An 18,930-nucleotide genomic window follows, 5' to 3' on the forward strand; every position below is an offset into this window, starting at 1 on the left:
CTGAAAAACTGGGTTAAGCGTGGTCAGGTAAATCCGAAGATCCCAAGATTGCCAAACTCCATAGCTCTGCGAGGCTGTGAGGCAATGTACATCCCGTCTACGAACGCAAGCCCACCTGAGTTTCGGGGAAACGGGATTGCCACACTATAAACTACGAGGAGTACAAGAAAATGCAATTAACCGGCCAGAAAATCAAATGTCAATCACGTAGTGAGTCGCTGATGGAAACCTGTTGTGGGCTCTCTAACATTTCAATGACTTTGAACTTTTGTTTGCGCTGGTTTCAGTCGGTTGTTGTGCAGCATTTACATATTGATTGTTGGCATGACCCATTTGTTAGGGCCCTCGAGAGCGGCCCACGCCACTTCCACTTTCGTTGACTTTCTTTGTCCGTCGTCCGCTGATCGGTCGCTTAATCAAATAAAGCCTCCCTTCTCAAGCCCCCTGGGATCGCCAAGATTTCCTAACCAGTTTGGAGCTTCGTTCTCGCCGGTTCTCGGCGCTGGCTTTCATAAAAAGTCTTTGGCCAACTTTCTTGGGCTTCATTCGCGTTTGTCGTCACCATGAAAGCGGTTCTCTGCGCGATTTTCGTCACTTTGCTGGCCGCTGTTGGCCAGGGATTGCCCACCCAGTTGGAGGATGAGAATCAGGGATCCTTCGCCGGCCAGGTTTCCCAGCTGATTGCTCTGCAGCTGCTGAAGTTCAACAAGGACATCGATGCCAATCAGGTGCATTCCCCATTGGGAGTAGCTTCTATTCTGGCCGTTTTGGCGGAGGCTTCCGAAGGCGATACCTACTCTGAGTTTGAGCAAGTCTTCGGTTACCCCAAGGATCGCACCAAGTTGAGGGATGCCTACAAGAGGATCCTGGGCAGCTACCAGAACAGAGATGCTGCCGTGGCCCTGCCCTCCTTCCAAACCTGGTTGTATATCTACCGGAACAACAGTGCCCGCGAGGAGTTCAAGAATCTGCTCGAGAAACACTACTATGTGGATGTGAAGGATATCAGTCGGCAGGAGTACGACTGGAATGAGCCCAACACATCGCTGCAGCTTTCAGAGGAGAAGGACAACACGGATTCCACAGAGGGAAGCACCGAACAAAGCAACAGCAAGGACGTCATTGGATTCGAGACCCTAAAGAGAATTAAGTTGGACGACGAGGACATCCCTGCCATTCCAGCCGATGGCTATGGCCAGGAAATTATCGACAAAGAGGCCTCCAAGTTCGATCGCGACGTGGATGACAAGCAATATGTGGAAAAACCAGTTGCCCAGGCTGAGGCCGAGCTACTGCAGAAAGAACAGAAGCAGCAGGCCACCACAGAATCTGAATTTGAATCCCAGCCCGAGGAAACCACCACTCTTGCTGTGGAAAAACAGGAAAAACCAGACATGGCAGCCGAGGAAAATCCAGCAGAAAAGCAGCAGAACAAGCGCAGCGACCAGGAGGAGAGCCAGATCAAGAACCTCGAGGAGAACGAGACTGTGCAAGAGGAGGAGAAGCTGGCCAAGATCATGGCAGCTCCCGCGTTGACCGCCGGTGAACCCGAGAAGGTGCGTCTGCCCCTCCAGAAGCTGGAAAACGCCGTGAAGACGGCGGCCAAGGATGGCGCTGATGAAATCATGCTCGCTCTGGAGTCGCACCTACCTTCAGTCAGTCGGGTGAGTTGAAATCTTTAGCTAATTCTAATAATGTGCGTGTAATTTCATTTTATCTATTTTGATATACCTATCCCTTACTATACCCATAGGTCAATGGCGCACGTAGCTTGTTCCAGCAGGATGACATCACCTCTGCCCTAAGTGCCAACTCCATCACGGGACGCTCGGCAGGATCGAAGTCCAAGATGCTCCTCTTTAACGGACTCTACTACCGCGGCAGCTGGGCCAATCCCTTCTACCAGCTGCGAGATGGCAGCGATGAGTTCTTCTTCATGACCAACGAGGACGCCATGAAGGCTCCAATGATGCATGCCCGTGGCAAATTCCAGGTGGCAGATCTTCCACAAGTCAAAGCCCGAGTTCTAAGCCTGCCCTACGAAACCTCCCGATATGCCTTGTGCATTGTCCTGCCCGACGAAACGGAGGGACTTAGTGATGTGATTTCCCAGCTGCAGACGAGTGACTTCCTGTTGGCCAAGAAGCAGTTACAAATGAAGGAGCTGCACATTTCGCTGCCCAAGTTCCAAGTGGAGGAGACCTCCCGCTCTGAGGCAATGCTCAAGCAGATGGGCTTGAAGAAGATCTTCTCGAGGACCGAAGCTCAATTGGGAATGCTGTCCGAGGATACTGATGTCCACGTGGATGAGATAGTCCAGTTTGTGAATGTTCGCGTGGACGAGGGAGGCAGCAGTGCCAATTCCTTGTCAGCTGCCACCATGCAGGCCAGAACTCCCAGCGTGGAGTCCACAGTTCTCCCAGTGCCGGAACCTGAACCCGAACTACCAGGAGTGGAACGCTTCGAGGTGAATCGTCCTTTTGCCTACTTCATCGTCGACTGCCAGGAGCAGTTCGTCCTCGCCTCCGGAAAAATCTACACGCCCGAGTTTAAGGAAGATCTGCCCTCAGTCTCCGTCGAAGTGGAGCTGGAGCAGTCTTAGTCTGCTAGCTTAGTATCTCATAAGTTTCGTAACGAATTTTCACCGATCCATGCAATAAACGTACACAATTCATTTTCCAAAACAAGTACCGAGTCGCAGCATTTTCCCAGCGCAATCAAAACAGCAATTAATTCACTTACAGATGAGCAGCAGCAACCCCCGGGATTCAATTGTCCGTCCGTAATGTGAAATGTATCTGAGCAGGGCATCGCTAATTTTCGAAATTTGTCTTCGGGTGACGAGTTGCGGACTCGATACTCTCGAAATTCTCAGGGCATCCGAGCATGAAGCGCATCCGTGCCACGTGTCCTGCGAACTCCTCGCCGGAACGAAAGCTGACAGGACTCTTCAAGTGGTCAATGGGCTGCAATTAAAATTCTCATTAGAATGCATGATGTCTTACTATCTGATTCTGATTCGCAGTCTGGCCAGGAAGTGCGAGCCCCTTGTTTCCTGCGAAAACCACCGAAAACGCATGCGAAAAGCAAAACACAACACGGAGAAAATGTGTCTGGATGTCTGAAGCCATAGAAGAAATGTATATGTACTAACTATACAGGAGGGGATATCTGGGGGACCGAAGGTCTGGAGCTGAAAGTGGCGCCGGCCTGGCGGGCGCCAAAAAGCAGAGGTAAAAACAGGAGTAAATGCGTGCCATGATTACAGCGATGACGACTTCCACCCCGGAGGAAAAGCAAGGAAACTCAGACGGGATTCCAGGGGAAAGCTGCGACGGAGACGATGATGTTTCATCTTTTCCACATGAAAACTCACGTAACAAAAATTATGATAATCATAACTTTTCCCCCACGCATCCCCTGCCCACGAGTGCCTTTGTTTTGTTAGCCGGACAAAGGACCCATGGAAAGGTAGACCTTGGACCATAGAATGGCGTCTAGTTTTTCTGCCGTCTGGCCATTGCTCTATTTTTATTAAGTCTTTGCATATAAATCAATGTGGCCCGATATGCAGAAGAGCAGAAAAAGGTATAAAAGATTTATGACTCTGGTCCGCCGGCGAGAGAGCTCGTTTAAATATTGTTTAACATAATTTCGTGCAAACCCAAACTCGGAGGCGAACTCTTTCAGCGAAAGCTACACCCACATGGAGATAAGTAAACAGAGTGGCCATAAATCCATCCATCCACTTGCAGCAGCGACAAACGCACAAGATTTATGGCACTGCCTCAAGTCTAATTACAAGTCAAGTTTGTCGAATTGAGAATTGGGGAAACCAGCGCAACAAGTGTGGGAAATCACCGAGTCAGCAGGCCCAGCTGTTTTCCGAGAAAATCTCCGAAGGAAAAGCACTCCCTCTCTGAAAATTCAGAGCCGTTGACATCACACATGTGAGCAGCAGCTGTCGTCTATCAAAAGAATGGGGGATCTAGAGTATAATGTTTAGCTAATGCTGCCGAAAATTTACAGAGTCAAGGGGTCTATCACAAGTACAAATCTATCTTCGTTAAAAGTCCGCGAAGGCTTCCTCGTGTCGCATGGTTTTCGCCTTGGGCCGCGGCTTATCAGAGACCTTATCGAAGTTGGATATATCCTCGGGATTGCTGATGTTGGGCACATAGGGCGCGTTAACTGTCTGATTGAGGAGGGGGATCCACTCCACATCCTTGAACCACTCGTGCTCCTTTATGTCCCGATTGCCGTTGATCAGGTTGCCAAAACTGGACAAGAAGCCCGTCACGTTAAACTAAAAGATGCTTGAGTAACTATTTACCGCTTGGAGAGATCCACCTGCAGCAAATGGTCCACCAAATGACGCAGGGCTCCACTGAAGTAACTGGGCATCTTATAGTCCGCCTCACAGATCTTGTTGTACATGCTCATCACATCGCGATTGTGGGCTGAGAAGGGCGAGTGTCCAGCGACGAATTCAAAGACCAGTACCCCAAAAGCCCACCAGTCCACGCTGGTACCGTAGGGCTTCGATTGGATAATCTCCGGCGGCAGGTACTCCGGCGTTCCGCACAAAGTCATTGTACGGGTTTCCACTTTCTGTGGGCCAAAAACAAACAACTTGAATAGCTTCCTTATGTGTTAGCAAAATAAGATAAAAACCTTGGCAAATCCGAAATCTGTCACTTTCAAGTATCCGTTCTTATCCATCATTATGTTCTCCGGTTTGAGGTCTCTATAGAGCAAGCTGCAATGATGCAGATACTCCAGAGCCAAAAACACCTGGGCAGCATAGAAGCGGGCCTGTTTTTCCGTAAACTTTCGCACTCTTTAACAGTCGGAAAAGGGAAAATTATTTGTGGATGGCTACTGAGAACTACTCACTTTCGGTGGTAGGTGAAGAGCTCTCCGCCACCAATTAGAGGCAGGACGAGGTAGAGGCTGTCGAAGTCCTTGTAGGAGGCTATCAGGTTGACCGTGTTCGGGAATGTCATCGATCGCAGCACGTTCTTCTCGCTCATCACGTGGCTCACCTGTTTGGTCTTCACGATCTGGTCCTTGCTGAGCTGCTTGGAGGCGTAATAGATGCCGGACTCGCGCTCTCTCACCAACTGCACCTTGCCGAAGGATCCGGATCCGAGGGTCGCCTTAATCTCGTAGTCATCCAGTCCCGTACTGGGCGACGGCGTGTTGGTGGCGAACTTCTTGTTGAAGTCCTCGCGCAACTTGTCCAGGATGAGGATGTAGTCCACCTTGGGACTGAAGTGCATCTGCGCTTGCTCCGGCTGGGGACCCATTGCGACAACAACTCGCGTATTAGAGTTCTGAGTGATCGCGTCAATTAACTATAACAGAATTTCGAATTTTTGTCTAAAGCATTACGAAAGCTCGGTTTGAAAATGACCTGACGCTCCAGGGCTGCTTTTTATTTATCGAAAGACCATTTATGAATGTAATAATGATAATAAATGAGCTGTATTCACCGTTGAGAAAACTAGTTTTACAAAATCCAATCACGATAGCACCCCTTGAATTTAGCAAACACTAAAAAAAACGACGATTTCGAAGGACACATTGACATTTAAAAATTCGCAAACAATTCGGGATGGCGGTTTATTCGGGACTTGTACCGATCCTTGAACTCGAAGTTCTCGAAGTTCGACAGATCTTCGGCGCCGGAAATGGTGGGCTGGTAGGGGGCGGTGACTTCCTGGTTGAGAATGCCGAACCAATCTACGCCCTGGAACCACGGATGACCCTTCACGTCGCTGGAGCCGTCGTTCGAGTTTCCTAAACTGAGAAGGGGTGGCATGAGCACTGCACGACAGGAGCACCTTGACCGACTCCCACTCCACTCACCGCTTTGAGGTGTCCACCTGCATGAGGCTCTCGACGAGGCTCCTCAGCTGGGCCGTAAAGTAAGAGGGCATCTTGTAGTCGCATATGCAGATCTTGGAGTACATCAGGATTACATCTCGATTGTGAATGGCAAAGGGAGACCGCCCTGCCACAAACTCGTACACTAGGATACCAAAGGCCCACCAGTCCACCGATTTGTTGTAGGGTCGGAGTTGCACGATCTCCGGGGCCAAGTATTCCGGGGTTCCACACAGCGTTGATGTGCGGCCATCCACACGCTGTGATTATTTGGGGATGAAAGCAATGGGATATATGTGAAGTCTTTTCCCCACCTTAGTGAAACCGAAGTCCGTTATTTTGATGTAGCCGCGCTGATCGAGCAGAATGTTCTCCGGCTTCAGATCACGGTACATTAGGTGCATCTTGTGCATATACTCAAGAGCAAGTGCCACCTGGGCGGCATAGAATCTGGCGTGCTTCTCGTTGAACTTGCGAACTCTTTTTAGGGGGAAACCCGTTGGAACCCAGTCTGTGATCAGATGAAATGAGCACTTCAGAAAGAGGATACTCACCTGCGATGGTAACTGAACAGCTCACCTCCATTGACCAGCGGGAGGATTAGGTAGAGATAGTCGAAGCACTTTGTCGAGTCCACCAGGTAGATGAGGAACGGGAATCGGGCGGCGTTCAGGACGTGCTTCTCGTTGTGAACGTGGGCCACCTGCTTCAGCCGCACCAGATCCTCCTTGCTCATCATCTTGGCGGCATAGTAGTTCTTGCCACTCTTCTCCCTGACCAGCATCTGAAGATTATTACATTTCGAAGGTGTACCACATCTAGAAATGGCCTTCAACTCACCACAGTGCCGAAACTTCCGTTGCCGAGGACGGCCCGGGTTATATAGTTGTCCAGGTTGGTGTAGGGCGACTGGGTCTGGTGGTTCCACCGCTCTTCGAACTCGCGACTCATGTTGTCTAGGATAACGTTGTAGTCTTCCTTGGAGTTGAAAACGTACTGCGAATTGTGCTGGCTCATAACAGCAGTCCGCTATCCGGCCAATCGCGCATCTTACGGCGCCTCTGCGAGTGCCTTCCGTTGCAAAGCTGGACTAGCGAAGCGATTTTGAGTGGCAAATCTATTCGGTAATGGGCGCTTGATACACTAGGAATTTGGATTTCAGCAGTTTTACTCATTAGTCAGATAATCGGTGACGGCTGAGTCAAAGCCACAATGCAAAGTCCACGCAGTGGAGGACATCTTTTGGTCTCGGGGTCACAACCATGACTGCTGCATTTTCAACAACCTATATTTGAGACCCTTTTTCATTCTGATTTGGGATGACCCATAGCTGGCCACATTCTAAGGATTCTCCATTTGTAGTTTCTAATTTGTTTGTATATTTTAGTGAAATACTTCATAAATCGTATCACAGCAATTTAGCTGTTTAACTTCAGGTAAAGTGAACTTCATGAATCTGAAGTTCCAGGAATGCCTAAAGTCAAGGACCGATCCTTTCAATTAGCCGACTGAGCCCTTCTCCAAGGTATGACAAATTTACCTCCATCTCCTCCCAGGACGACTGCTGAGAAATGGCAATTTCCTGCGACTGTGACTGAGTCCACACACATGTGCTTCTGAGTCCGACTTCTCGACATGTCCTGGAGTCTGGACCTCTCGTCCTGTTTTCCGGCTGCCTCCTGGCCGCAAAAGTAAGAAAAATTGCAAAACGTCCGCTTGATAAATGATGCTAACCAAGATTACATAAGTTGGTAATTTTCTAGTACATTTATTTCCACATGTCAGGCCAGTCAAGTTGGTAACTCCAGACCGCATCTTCATGTTGATGGACATGTGAGTGGGCCTCCATGAGATGGGACAGTGGTAGGCTTACGAACCGGATGCCGGAATTGTTGCAGGCTTTTAAGGTAACTGTCGACCGAACCGTTTATTGGCCATTTCGGGCCAGTCTGTTGTCATTGTGCCACCTAAATTGACAATTAATCATTATCTTTCGGCCGGGTCGGCATTCAGATTGGCAGATTGGGTCAGCCCTGGTTGAGTGTCCTCTTAAGTTCGAGCTCGAACCATGTGAAAATGGGTTTCTAAATATGCCTTCGGTCTGGCCTAATGCCCTGGCATTAATTCTCGAGGAGCGGAGAACTTCATTATTGATTGGCTGGAAAAAGGGTTTTTTTTTGGGGGGCGGGTGACACTGACTCATCTCCTTAGCTATACAGGCACAAATAATTTGGACCAAGCTTTTAATTCGCTTAAAATAAAACAAATCGTCACGTACTTGGAAACTTTCACTTGCACTCGAAAGGGGAGGCGTGCAAAAACTAAACAATTTCACTTAGCCAATGTGTGTGTTCGGTACATATTCCGTTTGAAATCCTGGCTCATTTAACTTAGAGCCCAGCCGCCAGATAAACTCCAGTTGGCTAAGATATGTTAACGACGCCCATAAATAAGCGGATAATATCTGGAAGGCCTAGAATCCTCCATATCCTCGCAATATATGTGTGCTAAGCGGGCCAAGAGCAGATTAAGTCGTACGCACACGTTTCTTGGCCGTTTCTTTTGGCCGCTATGGCCGTAGCCACACTTAAAATTCATTTGTTGTCTTGAAGGACTCAATCCCCCGATTGCCAGGACTTTTGCCCGCCGCTATGCAAAGTAATTGACGCCTCGATGAACTGTTGACACACATGGCATTTGTCTTTGGCGGCATGGCTAATATTTGGCTTAGTTATCAGAGGCCATTTTTTGGGCTTAAGTAGGTGAATGTCCCGGCTCTACTCGTACATACATATACGGCCAGATTCAATTATGCTGAAAGGTTTCAGTTTTCCCTTCCATTCCACACCCCAACCGCCGATCCGCCGGAAAAGCAGCTGCCGGAGGACTGGCCTCAGCCATTAGCGCTAATCTCCGCACAATCGGGAATAAATCAAGGCACGCTCTGCACTCGCCGGCCGGAAAATGCATTCGGCATTCGGTTTTCGGCATTTGGCATTCAATTTGGCTCACAGTTCACCGGGCAGCAACAATGTAGTAACTTCCGAGTCCCGGCGAAACACCGTCCACCTCACCCTGCGACGTGTGCTCGGGTTCAGATTCAGATTCTGATTCAGATTCGGATCCAGGTTCAGAAGGTGTAACTAATCCGCTGGCCATGTGACTTTTGTCATGCGCCGATGTCAAACACTATATGCCCGAAATACGAAAATCGACGCCCGACTGCCGATGAACCCTTGCCAATCCGGTGGCAAAGGCTTTCCACTCGATTCCACCCCGAATACACGGCCGAACGGCCTTCCACCTTCAATCAGCGGACCACCAACTCCACCCCCATTTATCCTCCCTCCAATTGATTTCAGTGTTCACTTCGAATTGCCGCTTGTAATCCCTTGATTTGGGAATGCACTTGGACAAAAAGCGTAGTTACGTAGTACAAAACACATAGCATTTAAATTGATTGCACTCGCCAATTTCGTTAGTTTTTTCCAGTGCACATTTGAAGTAATCATCACGAAGCTGCTCGACGGGAGGTCCATGCTGACATTTCGCAGTTGGCTGACTGCCTTCATGTGAGGGCTTTTCCACAATAATTTTCATAATTTCCCTTCCCCGAAAGCGAAGCTACCTTGCCGGTTGGGTGCCATAAATCAACCGCGAACTATTGACACAGCCCGATGGCCGTAAATCAATGGGATCCGCGGACATCAGGTTCGCACAACGGCCAGCGCATATTCTAAACAAATTGGCCCCAAATCGGCCGAGACTATATCGATATATAGGACTGCATCCGTGGATTTTCCGGCGGCCAAATGCGCGAACAAATAATGCCAACAAAAGCGCGGAATAAAACAATTGCCACAGTTTTAACATTTGCCATTTGCCATAAATAAACATGAACCGGTTTTCGGGTAGTCGCATTTGGTTATGGGTGCTTGTGTTTTGATATTGGTATTGTCCCTGGTCCTGGTCGCAGGATTCTGGCCTTCCTCTTCCGCCGGCGAGTGCAAAATGCTCAACATTTTATTGAAATTCAATTAAAGCCGTATTTCAATAATTGGTCACGCATGGTGCGCATTTCCGTGCCAGTCCGCTCCTAAATGCCGCTCCAGAATTTATGACTTTTCAATTCGGGTTCTTTTTTCGAGTTCGTGTTCGGGGGCAATTGAAATGCTGCCACTTGGCCAGTGTCCTTTGTCCCTTTCGAAGTGGAAATCGGAAATTGTTGCAAATTTTGGTTGCTGCTGCATTAGGCTGCAAGTTCTTATCAGTTACTGGGGAAACCCTCGTCACCCTAAGACCCCATCTATACATTTTCTACAGATATCTTTTTCGCCGAGTATTTCACCCTCACGTTAAGTGTGCAACATTTTTGCGTGATTTGTGCGAATTTCTCTGCCTCTCGCCGAGGCAGATAAAGTGTGGCAAGGTGGGGGGGAAATGGGAAATGCGATACGGGGTGGTTGGCGGCGGGTTAGTTTGGCCCATTGTTGATGTTGTTTAGTGCCATAAATTCTTTTTTACTTGTCATATCAGACTTCGGTCTCTCTCCATTTAGGCACAGATCATTAAGTTTTGCACTGCGTCTATCTGATTTAAAGACGGCAACATGTGTAGCTACCAGTGTGTTTCAGTGCCCCATCCCCAGGATTTATCAAAATGTCAATTGCCCCGCAGACTGTCACGGATCTTTAGCTTCAGCTTCAGACTCAACTCCACTCGGCAGGCGGGCATCCTCTAATTAACGAGGCGTTGATGCCGCATTTCTGCGGAGTTATTTGGCGAAAAATCAATTGGATTCGATGCAAACTGTTGCTCAATTCGCCAAATTCAGTGCAGACCATATGAAATCTATCAAGGCATCAACACCGTCAACAAAAAGCAGACAAAGCCTTTGATTTTGCAATTATTCCGGGGTTTATGGGAGGAACTATTTCCATAAACTTATGAAATATCTAATAAATTGATTAATGACTTTCTATAACAAGTGGTGTTGGGAACCAGCAATTTGTATATGTTTGATAATGATATAAATATATATATACTTTTATAGAAGGAACCTAGCTTAAGTATTCACCCTCGCACCCGATTTTCACACACTTTCGGTACGCATGAACATTATGAGAAGTGCCAGTGGCATTCCTCTCGATCTCGGAAAGCAGTCGCAAAATGCAGTGCAAATAATCAACCTGGGGCATGATCAAAGTGATGTTGACAACGACATCTCCTGGGTGTGTCCCATTGGAACGGCCCTGTCCCTTCTTCTGCCCCTTCGCATCGCGAAGATCTTTGGCCATATTCCTTGCGTCTTTATGATCGCCTTAGATCTCCACTGGCTGCCAACATATTTTTACACGCCAAACATTTTATTTTGACAGGCATGCGATTTGCACGCTTAATTGAGACAGGTGCATTCCAAGGAGGGGGTCGGAAAAGCGGGGAATACGGGGGAGTTTTGGGAGGGAAAGTGGGGAAGGAAGTGCGGCCAAGCTGCGACATGTGTTCCCTTATGGTGTCGCACAAATGCAAAGATTTATCATCGTGCCACATGCCACGTGTGTTTTCCATTTCGTCGCCTCCGCTCCGCTGCCATTTTCACAATTTTCACGGGAAAAGCCAGCGACGCTCGCCAAATGCAAAATTAACAACCTAATTAATAGTTGGCCCGGCCAGGACAGGTCTCCTCTGCCATCTAAAATGATTCTGTGCCACAGCGCCCATTCCCATTCCACCCACTCCTCCTATCTGCTGCAGACAGCTGCTCCTGAAGTGCTGCGTATTTTTCGCTCAGTGCATCGATGTCGGCTGGCAGCCACGCCCACCCAACTTGTTGGCAATTGCAGCTGGTCGAGTGCTTTTAATGGGTTTTATTCGAGGCGTGATGGGGCCAAGAGGTAGGTGAGGTTTCTCACAAGCACTTCTAGGAATAATATTACGAAAAATGCTACTAAATGCAATATCTTGGAGGACATATTATTAGTGAAGTTATGCACTGCTTGCCCTTTTAATATTTTATGATACTCCTAAATTCATATACATTCTAGTATGGCTAAGAAGAACATTTCAGGGTATCTCCCAGTCGGATGTCCAAACGTCTTGTACATGTCGCTGTTCTGTTTTTTTAATTGGACCCATCTCGGATCCCGCCAATATTTCGAGCAGCGGAACCGCAAACTAGGAGTAACTAACGGCCAGCGGGCGGCGCTGTCAAAGTCAGCTGCTATATCCTATATCCCATATCGCATATTCCATATCCATATTCCCTGACTTCCCCGACCTCGCGGCCAATGTCTAAAACGTTGAAAAATTCCAAATTGACTGCCGGACCCCTGGATGTCCGTGGCCGAGTCGACCATTGAAGGCGTTTGCGGTTGGACGTCTCGTTTCGGGCCGGACGTTTATTGAACATTTTTACTTGCGGTCGAGGAGAAATGGTATATGGCTGAAAAGCGGGACGTCGGGCTGGCCGGAAGGATGGGGGTTCCTTTATTAATTTTTGTGTGAGCTCGTCTCGAATTCACGGACGGCCTTAAATGCAAATCGCTGCAAATGGGATTTGTTGAAAAGGAGGTTTACGGCCCGGCAGCCAGAAGCCAGCCGAAATCTGTGAGCTGGCGAAATTGGCCAAAAAATGCGTTAAATGCAAATTGGATAAGATGTCGTGTCAGAGGAGCGAACACTCGCATGTGGCTGCCAAGGCGGATATCCTTCGCATCTTTCCCATCACATGGAACGGGGGCTGAAGCCGATCCGAGCCGAGCCGGGACAAGGAATCCGAGGAGTGGAAACTTTAAAGTGGATTATATCTCGAGGATGTCCTCCGGAGCGGCCAAGTGCTATCTCCTGCGCTTTGGCAACATAAATCCGTGAGTTTTTGCCAGCGAAATTTATGGCGCTCGCGACACTCGCGAAAGTTTTGGCGGCGGCGGCGGCGGCATTGTTGTATTTATGACCGCGACATGACCTGCTCACATAAACGGACGGGCAACGGGTCCTGAATCGCGAATCCTGAGATCCGAAAGTGTTGCCCGCCGTACGTGCGAGTCCTGCTCGGAAATTGGATTTGCCGGAGGATGCGGAGCATCCTTGGCGCGCTAAGCCGCGCCTCTTAAATCTGCACGCCTGTCAATTTATGTTTTTGATCGAAATTTATGTCCTAATGAGCCGAATGCAGCGAAGAAATTACAAGGCTCCCACGAAAATACTCGGTTTGAGGAAACGGCAAGAACAGGAGCCTGGCACTTTGCCCCAATTCCAATCAAAGTTAATTACGTGGAACATTCACAGTTCGAGCCGACCGGCGATTTACATTCGCCAACCCCCAGAGAAAAAAAGACGGAAGCCAAGTCCATTCAACCGGATGCATAACGTCTGGATTCTGCTTATGAGTGCGAATCTATGGGAAGTGTGTTTGCCGAATGTCTCCAGGCCGAATCTGAATGGTCAGTCCAGGACGTGGCCATAATTATTGTTATGTTAATGGCGACCGTCGGCAGGGGAAACTAAGAGCAGCTTTCGGGGTTGATTGGGCCTCCTTTGGGCCATAAAGCCATCACCAGAGCTATGAGTTTGGATATCGACAAATGTTGTTTATCCATGGGTTCTGTGTTTGCCATGCGACTTTGCATAAAAATGGATGAGTGGTTGGCGTCTTGTTTCGGGGGAAATATTTATGAAGCCTGCGTCAGAAATCAAAGTCAACTGTTTAGAGCATGGAGGAAATAAAGTATATAAAATATTTATATTTTAAAAAAAAAAGTTAAAAATCTTACATTTTGACTTCTATTTCAAGCGTGGAAAATGTCTTTGTTTTTCCCGTTAAGTGCCTAAAAGTGTGCCACACTTTTCTGGCCCAGCCATTAAGTTCACCGCCACTTATCCTGGCGAAAAGGGGCGTGGCGTGCGCACTCCTTTTTTTGAGATTCGCCACAGCTTTCGGAAAAGGGGCGATCTGCATCTGATGCACAAGTCAGCGGTCCTGATAGGTGTGACACATGCCGTGATTGATGAAATGTTTGGCCAAAAGCCCAACCGAAAAGAGGAAGAACCCGAGGAGCCTGGACCACCAACTAATTTCCACATTTTTCACATTTACGAAGACAAATTGAGGTGCGAACTTGGGTCGAGGCAATAAAAGTGCCGAATATCAAAACAACCAAATCTCTGCCATAAAAAAGAGGTGGATATTCAAAGGGGGAGGAAGGGTTGGGTTGTTCGTTTGACTGGCGGTGGCAGGCATGCGAAATTCCCGAATGCCAATTGTTTCTCGAGGAGATGGGCATCCGCCAAAAATCCCATGGAGCTGTGCGAGCTGAGAAGTCGCATTATGAGCCCGACAACGTAAAAAAAAAATGGAAAGAAAGGGAAAGGGATTGGAATCGGACCACTATAAAAGTCAATATCTGTGACAATAAATTGCGACTCTTTCGATACAGTTCCACTCTGCTTTTGAGTTAGAGTTCGTGGCGAATCGTTCGCCATTTGAGTTTTCCGATTTCGGTTTAGTTTTCCATTTCATTTCGTTTTATATGCCCGGTTCGCAAAAGTTGTCAACGGCAATAAACGCCGGCCCACCGAGCAAAACCACCCACTTTCCTTTGACTTTTCAATAAAACCGAACACCAGCCGCAGACTTTTCCCCCCTTTTCGTGCTTTCCATTAGCATAATGCCTGATTCGCCGATCAGATGCGGACTTTGATTTTCCTGGCCGGGCTGGCTCTCACTTTCGATTTGCCACAAATCTATTTTATTTATTTGCCGGCCAACGAAATTACATTTTAAAAAGTTTGCTTCTCGTTTGTTTTATTTATTTCGGTTTCAGGGGGTACTACAAATTTTTATTGCTAATGTATGCGCATGGGAAATTGATTCGCACCCAGTCCAACTTTTCCTCAGGGCGACCCCGATTCATTTGAGATTTTCCATCTTAATTCTGCGCGACCTTGAGAGCTGCGGCTTTAATTGTTAATCGAGTGCCAATGCCATGTCAGCGGGCGACCTTGGCCGAAAGTAGGGGATCCATTATTCTCGGCAAATGTGGTTCAAGAGCAAAAGTCGAGGGAAAAGAGCTGCGAATTTCGAGGCTCAGCACCAAAATAGACGGGCCACACAACATCTGGTTCGTATAAAATCGAAATGGTAATGGAAATGGAAAACGCACTTCTCACTTTATCGCAACTTGTGAAAAAGTTCACGAACAGCACAGTGATCTTCGGGATCGATGGCACCGATGGCCACTTGGTACAGTAGAGCCTGCAGTATGAACGGCATGCGCTGGCAGCGATCTAAGTTCCACCATGCAATTTTTTGCTCCTTTCGAACAGTGGCACATGTGGCACGGGGAAAAGCTTCGAGGAAACTTCTGGTAAAAATCAACGTGAAATTTTCATAAGGACTTTTCATCAGATCATCGCCAGTAGAAGCCTTCCATTGAAAGCGCAGTTTCTGCGAGGGTTTCAGGCAGTCCCAAGACGGCGAATCTGGAGAAGATTCGATATGCATTTCGTATATACCCCTGGCACGATCCTCCAGTGCTTGGAGCTTCTGATTCTTTTCGGTGAGTGAATCGTCTGCCAAGTCGGGTTCCTCCCTGCCACCATTCAGCCTGCAGGAGTCCACACTCTGGCTATTGTCGTCTTCAATAGGTTTATTTGTTTGCCAGCCAAAGATTTTCCTTAATTTACTAAACGCCGACTCCTCTGCCTGCTTGTCACACTTTTCCTCCACATCTTTCTTGTTTTCACACACTTCATCCATTTCATCATCACCATCATCATCATTGTCTCCATAAGCTTGGAAGATAAGCTCCATTGTGCTCATGGTTAAGTCAGAAAGGCGAATGAGACGCGGCTCACATCGCGCCTCGCCGTCGTAGGTGACCAAAGGACCTGGATAATGGTGCCTAATTGTATAACTAGGTTGTGTCACTAGGGATGTACAGCTTCGGCACCACATTTTCGCGTTTTTCTTTACTTCATCTGAGCACGCGTCCAAACACGGAGATCCAAGGAAGAGACTATTTACGATACCCTCTATATAGGAATATAGATCGGCACTTAAGAACTTGCGAACCGCATCCATGGTATGCAAAGCTTACTAAAAGTATAAAGTATTTGGAAACTGCACTCTGAATTTAGTAGTTTTTTTTTAAATTTAGTTATGATTGTGATGTCAGGGAAATACTGTTTAGAAGCCCAATAGTTTCATTCCGTATTAATAAATATATACAAAAAACTCATGGTTATATTTTTCCCGTGATGGCTTCCACAAAGGAATCCCCATTTTACCCTGCTTAATTTAGTGTTCATGAAAATATATGGGCTCGCATTATAAATGCGAAAAATACTCATTCACATAAAAATCATACGGGAGCGGGACCAAATATGACAGCAAATTTTGCTATATTAAAAATGCTGCTGTGGCTGCAAAAAAAAAAAATGGAAAATATCAGAATGGAAGCGAAATAAAAAGACGAAACGGAAAGGAAAACATTGGCATTTCCACATTTATTCGCTCTTCTCCTCGTTTATTTATGTTTTCTGCTTATTATCAGGGGGAGGGGTTGTATCTGGGCGTTTTCGCAATTGGAACGTTCATATTCATTCTTCCGATTAAGCAGTTTTCATGGTCATCGCCAAATGCTCGCGAATCATGGCCAAAATAAAATAAAATAAAATAAGTGGCCTAAATAAAAAGACAGCTCGTGGTGGGGCCGAAATAAACCTATAGCCGAATAAACCATCACCCACCGATTCGGGACCCGAATAGCTGCAATTATTGAAATTAATTTCATTTATTACATCATGAAAATATTTCCCGGCCAGCGAGCAAAATATTTTCGCCACACGCTGTCCTTTGCAATTAAGGATTGGACATTCACTTGTCTGCCCCCTTCGATTTCGCAGCGGTTTTTTGTGCGTAATTTGGAGTTAATAACGTTGAAATAAATTCCCCATTCGATTTGTATCGCCCCCATTTAGCGGCCAACATTTGCCAATTGTCCAGCCAAAACATGGAAAACACTGACAGAAAATTGTGAGCAATTCGCTTAGATTCTGAAACATGAACTGAAAACATACACTATTCATTGGCTTAAAATTGAAGTCCCTACAATTACTCACTTTATTTTCTTAAATAAAAATGCTATGATTTTTTAGAATGTTTCTCTCCCTGTATAATTATTAGGGGTCAGGAACATTTCGGCTTACCACCTATAAAGTCTGCACTTAATTGCTTTGAATATTTGTTAGATGCGACATATATGGCATCATATTTTTCCGGAAATTTATGAGAAGCGTTTGGGATAGATAGATATAGGAAGGAATAAGATTATATATGCGAGCACGAGATGCCATCTCTGGAGAGACAGCCCACTTTTTCCTCAGAAACTCTGCTTTATCAACTGCGATTCCCCGGCGAGGATGAGCTATTTCCGCACGTCTCATTTCTTTCGGATTTACGATGGCTAGGTGAGCTGGAGCACCGTGTTGCCAGCTAATGGCGATGCGTCGGCCACAGCTCCCAGAACAATAAAAATCCCATTTAGAAGTCGCGTTTCGCACTCCCTTTCCCCAGATTTCACCAGGAAAACCGTCGGAAAAGTGTGGCGGCAGCAGTTTTCCTTTGGCGCGAATGTGTGTTCTGCGTGTTTACGTGGAAACCATTTTTATGGCATGTCAAAAACCTATTTTAATGCTTTTAATGAAAGCGAATTTTATTGCATTACTTTTCGATTTTACTGCCCCGCCACCCCGAAAATCGACAGGGGGCGTAAAAATGCACTCAACTCAAAATGTTGACAAGATCGTAAAAAGTTTTGCTTCTGCGGGGAAAAGCAGGAAAAACAGGTGACAAAGCAAAAACAGGAGCCACCGCAAAAATGGAAAACTTGCTCATAACAAAGGCCACTTAAACTGCCAATTGTGGTGGCTTCTCCTCGAGATTTCCATTCCGCAGAAAAAACATTTTTGCATACATTCGAATTTCGCTGGCGACGGCTCCCGAAAGTATGCTTTGCATTTTTCGAGCTGGCTGCTACCTTTGCCAAATTCATTTGACCAGAAACTTAAGTTATATTTTGGCGCCCAGCCAGCAGTAAAAAGATCGGCCACGCAGGGGCCAAAACCGAGAGACATGTTTAGTGGCACGGCAGCAGCGACAAAAGCTTTCAGCCATAAAGGATGCAGGACGCAGGATGCAGGATGGAGGACTCGGGGCAAAGGCAGGGGAACCCTGCACACGTCGCCTGTCGGAGCACTCAATGTCACCAGATTCGGTCGCAAATGCAGTTCCAGTCCGGCGAAACAATGACATGAGTTTTGGACGCACTTTTGCTCGCCGAGCTCCCAGTTCCCCACTCGCTCACGCCGGAAAAAAGGAGGAAAAACCCCTGCGACAATCCATATTGCATGCATTAAATATCTCATACATGTGTGGTGGGGCGAGAGCTACCAAATGGATTCGGGGTCGCCAATATTGACAGGGTCAGTCATGCATTGTTGGCCGGCCAAAAAAGCGGTCGGGATGTCAACTGCAGACATCTCACAACTTTTGGCCCGGCCCACTGATGCGAAGAGGGAGCGGATGAGCGGTGGTGGCTAAGACAATAGAAGACTCCAGCTACGTTTAGGGACACTTAAAAATTAAACTATCGATATTCAAGCCAGGAATATTAATTCCTCTTCTTAAAGTATTGAACTACCAGAAGATTTGCTCTTGCTGATCCCAACTTTAAATAAAGTTCTCCACTTATTACTTTGAGTGCACTTCTCGGGGTGACTGTGAATGGTAACCAGATTTTCGAATCTATGGCCTTCTCAGCTGTGTGACGAATCCTCCTCCCATCCAAGGGAAGTGTCATTAGCCGGGATCCGTTCATAAAAAGCAATGGCAAATGGCAGCCGCAAGTGACAAAGTTAGAGTACCGAATTCGTTTCATTGGCCCATAAAAAATGGCGAAAACAAAATGCAAATGAGTTGCGAGGCCCGCGAAAAAAAGGTGGAACACTTTTGCAAGTAATTCTCGCCGCCGGAGACCCTTG

At 47.2% G+C, this 18,930-nt stretch overlaps 4 protein-coding genes across 8 annotated transcripts; 1 reads left to right on the forward strand and 3 right to left on the reverse strand.

Annotated features, from left to right (window-relative positions):
• The first annotated feature begins 531 nt into the window (after window positions 1–531).
• Window positions 532–2,684, forward strand: LOC117144939. The gene is made up of 2 exons (XM_033310393.1): window positions 532–1,664; window positions 1,754–2,684. The coding sequence occupies exons 1-2, from the start codon at window positions 564–566 to the stop codon at window positions 2,600–2,602; spliced, it is 1,950 nt and encodes a 649-aa protein (XP_033166284.1). The 5' UTR covers window positions 532–563; the 3' UTR covers window positions 2,603–2,684.
• Window positions 2,685–3,987: 1,303 nt separating this feature from the next.
• Window positions 3,988–5,418, reverse strand: LOC117145243 (cAMP-dependent protein kinase catalytic subunit 2). 2 transcript variants are annotated; one of them, XM_033310824.1, is made up of 5 exons: window positions 5,046–5,160; window positions 4,897–4,975; window positions 4,675–4,840; window positions 4,334–4,611; window positions 3,988–4,280 (listed from the first exon to the last, which is right to left on the reverse strand). In XM_033310824.1, exons 3-5 carry the CDS (start codon window positions 4,723–4,725, stop codon window positions 4,067–4,069), a joined length of 543 nt encoding a protein of 180 aa, XP_033166715.1. In that variant the 5' UTR covers window positions 4,726–4,840; window positions 4,897–4,975; window positions 5,046–5,160; the 3' UTR covers window positions 3,988–4,066. The 2 variants fall into 2 exon arrangements, with proteins under 2 accessions (XP_033166715.1, XP_033166714.1); XM_033310823.1 differs by having other exon boundaries at window positions 4,897–5,418.
• A 45-nt stretch (window positions 5,419–5,463) lies between these two features.
• Window positions 5,464–7,097, reverse strand: LOC117145242 (cAMP-dependent protein kinase catalytic subunit 2). Of its 4 annotated transcripts, none has more exons than XM_033310819.1 (5): window positions 6,733–7,097; window positions 6,444–6,673; window positions 6,204–6,369; window positions 5,872–6,149; window positions 5,464–5,802 (listed from the first exon to the last, which is right to left on the reverse strand). In XM_033310819.1, exons 1-5 carry the CDS (start codon window positions 6,904–6,906, stop codon window positions 5,547–5,549), a joined length of 1,104 nt encoding a protein of 367 aa, XP_033166710.1. In that variant the 5' UTR covers window positions 6,907–7,097; the 3' UTR covers window positions 5,464–5,546. The 4 variants fall into 4 exon arrangements, with proteins under 4 accessions (XP_033166710.1, XP_033166709.1, XP_033166712.1 ...); XM_033310818.1 differs by having other exon boundaries at window positions 6,730–7,097; XM_033310821.1 differs by having other exon boundaries at window positions 5,593–5,807.
• Window positions 7,098–14,961: 7,864 nt separating this feature from the next.
• Window positions 14,962–16,074, reverse strand: LOC117143677. The gene has a single exon (XM_033308462.1). The coding sequence runs from the start codon at window positions 15,968–15,970 to the stop codon at window positions 15,059–15,061; it is 912 nt and encodes a 303-aa protein (XP_033164353.1). The 5' UTR covers window positions 15,971–16,074; the 3' UTR covers window positions 14,962–15,058.
• Between the last annotated feature and the right edge of the window lie 2,856 nt (window positions 16,075–18,930).

Source organism: Drosophila mauritiana, chromosome 3R, assembly GCF_004382145.1.
Source record: "Drosophila mauritiana strain mau12 chromosome 3R, ASM438214v1, whole genome shotgun sequence".
Taxonomy (NCBI): Eukaryota; Metazoa; Arthropoda; class Insecta; order Diptera; family Drosophilidae; genus Drosophila; species Drosophila mauritiana.

What these genes read in the sequence shown, in the direction of transcription:
- LOC117145243 (XM_033310823.1), bottom strand. Translation starts at nt 5,309, where the DNA reads ATGGGTCCCCAGCCGGAGCAAGCGCAGATGCACTTCAGTCCCAAGGTG. An exon ending in CTCTTCACCTACCACCGAAA is followed by an intron (nt 4,841 to 4,896) that starts GTGAGTAGTTCT and finishes CGACTGTTAAAG; the next exon opens with AGTGCGAAAGTTTACGGAAA. An exon ending in CAGATTTCGGATTTGCCAAG is followed by an intron (nt 4,612 to 4,674) that starts GTTTTTATCTTA and finishes TTTGGCCCACAG; the next exon opens with AAAGTGGAAACCCGTACAAT.
- LOC117144939 (XM_033310393.1), top strand. Translation starts at nt 564, where the DNA reads ATGAAAGCGGTTCTCTGCGCGATTTTCGTCACTTTGCTGGCCGCTGTT. An exon ending in ACCTACCTTCAGTCAGTCGG is followed by an intron (nt 1,665 to 1,753) that starts GTGAGTTGAAAT and finishes CTATACCCATAG; the next exon opens with GTCAATGGCGCACGTAGCTT.
- LOC117143677 (XM_033308462.1), bottom strand. Translation starts at nt 15,970, where the DNA reads ATGGATGCGGTTCGCAAGTTCTTAAGTGCCGATCTATATTCCTATATA.
- LOC117145242 (XM_033310818.1), bottom strand. Translation starts at nt 6,906, where the DNA reads ATGAGCCAGCACAATTCGCAGTACGTTTTCAACTCCAAGGAAGACTAC. An exon ending in ACGGAAGTTTCGGCACTGTG is followed by an intron (nt 6,674 to 6,729) that starts GTGAGTTGAAGG and finishes AATAATCTTCAG; the next exon opens with ATGCTGGTCAGGGAGAAGAG. An exon ending in CGGACTTCGGTTTCACTAAG is followed by an intron (nt 6,150 to 6,203) that starts GTGGGGAAAAGA and finishes AAATAATCACAG; the next exon opens with CGTGTGGATGGCCGCACATC.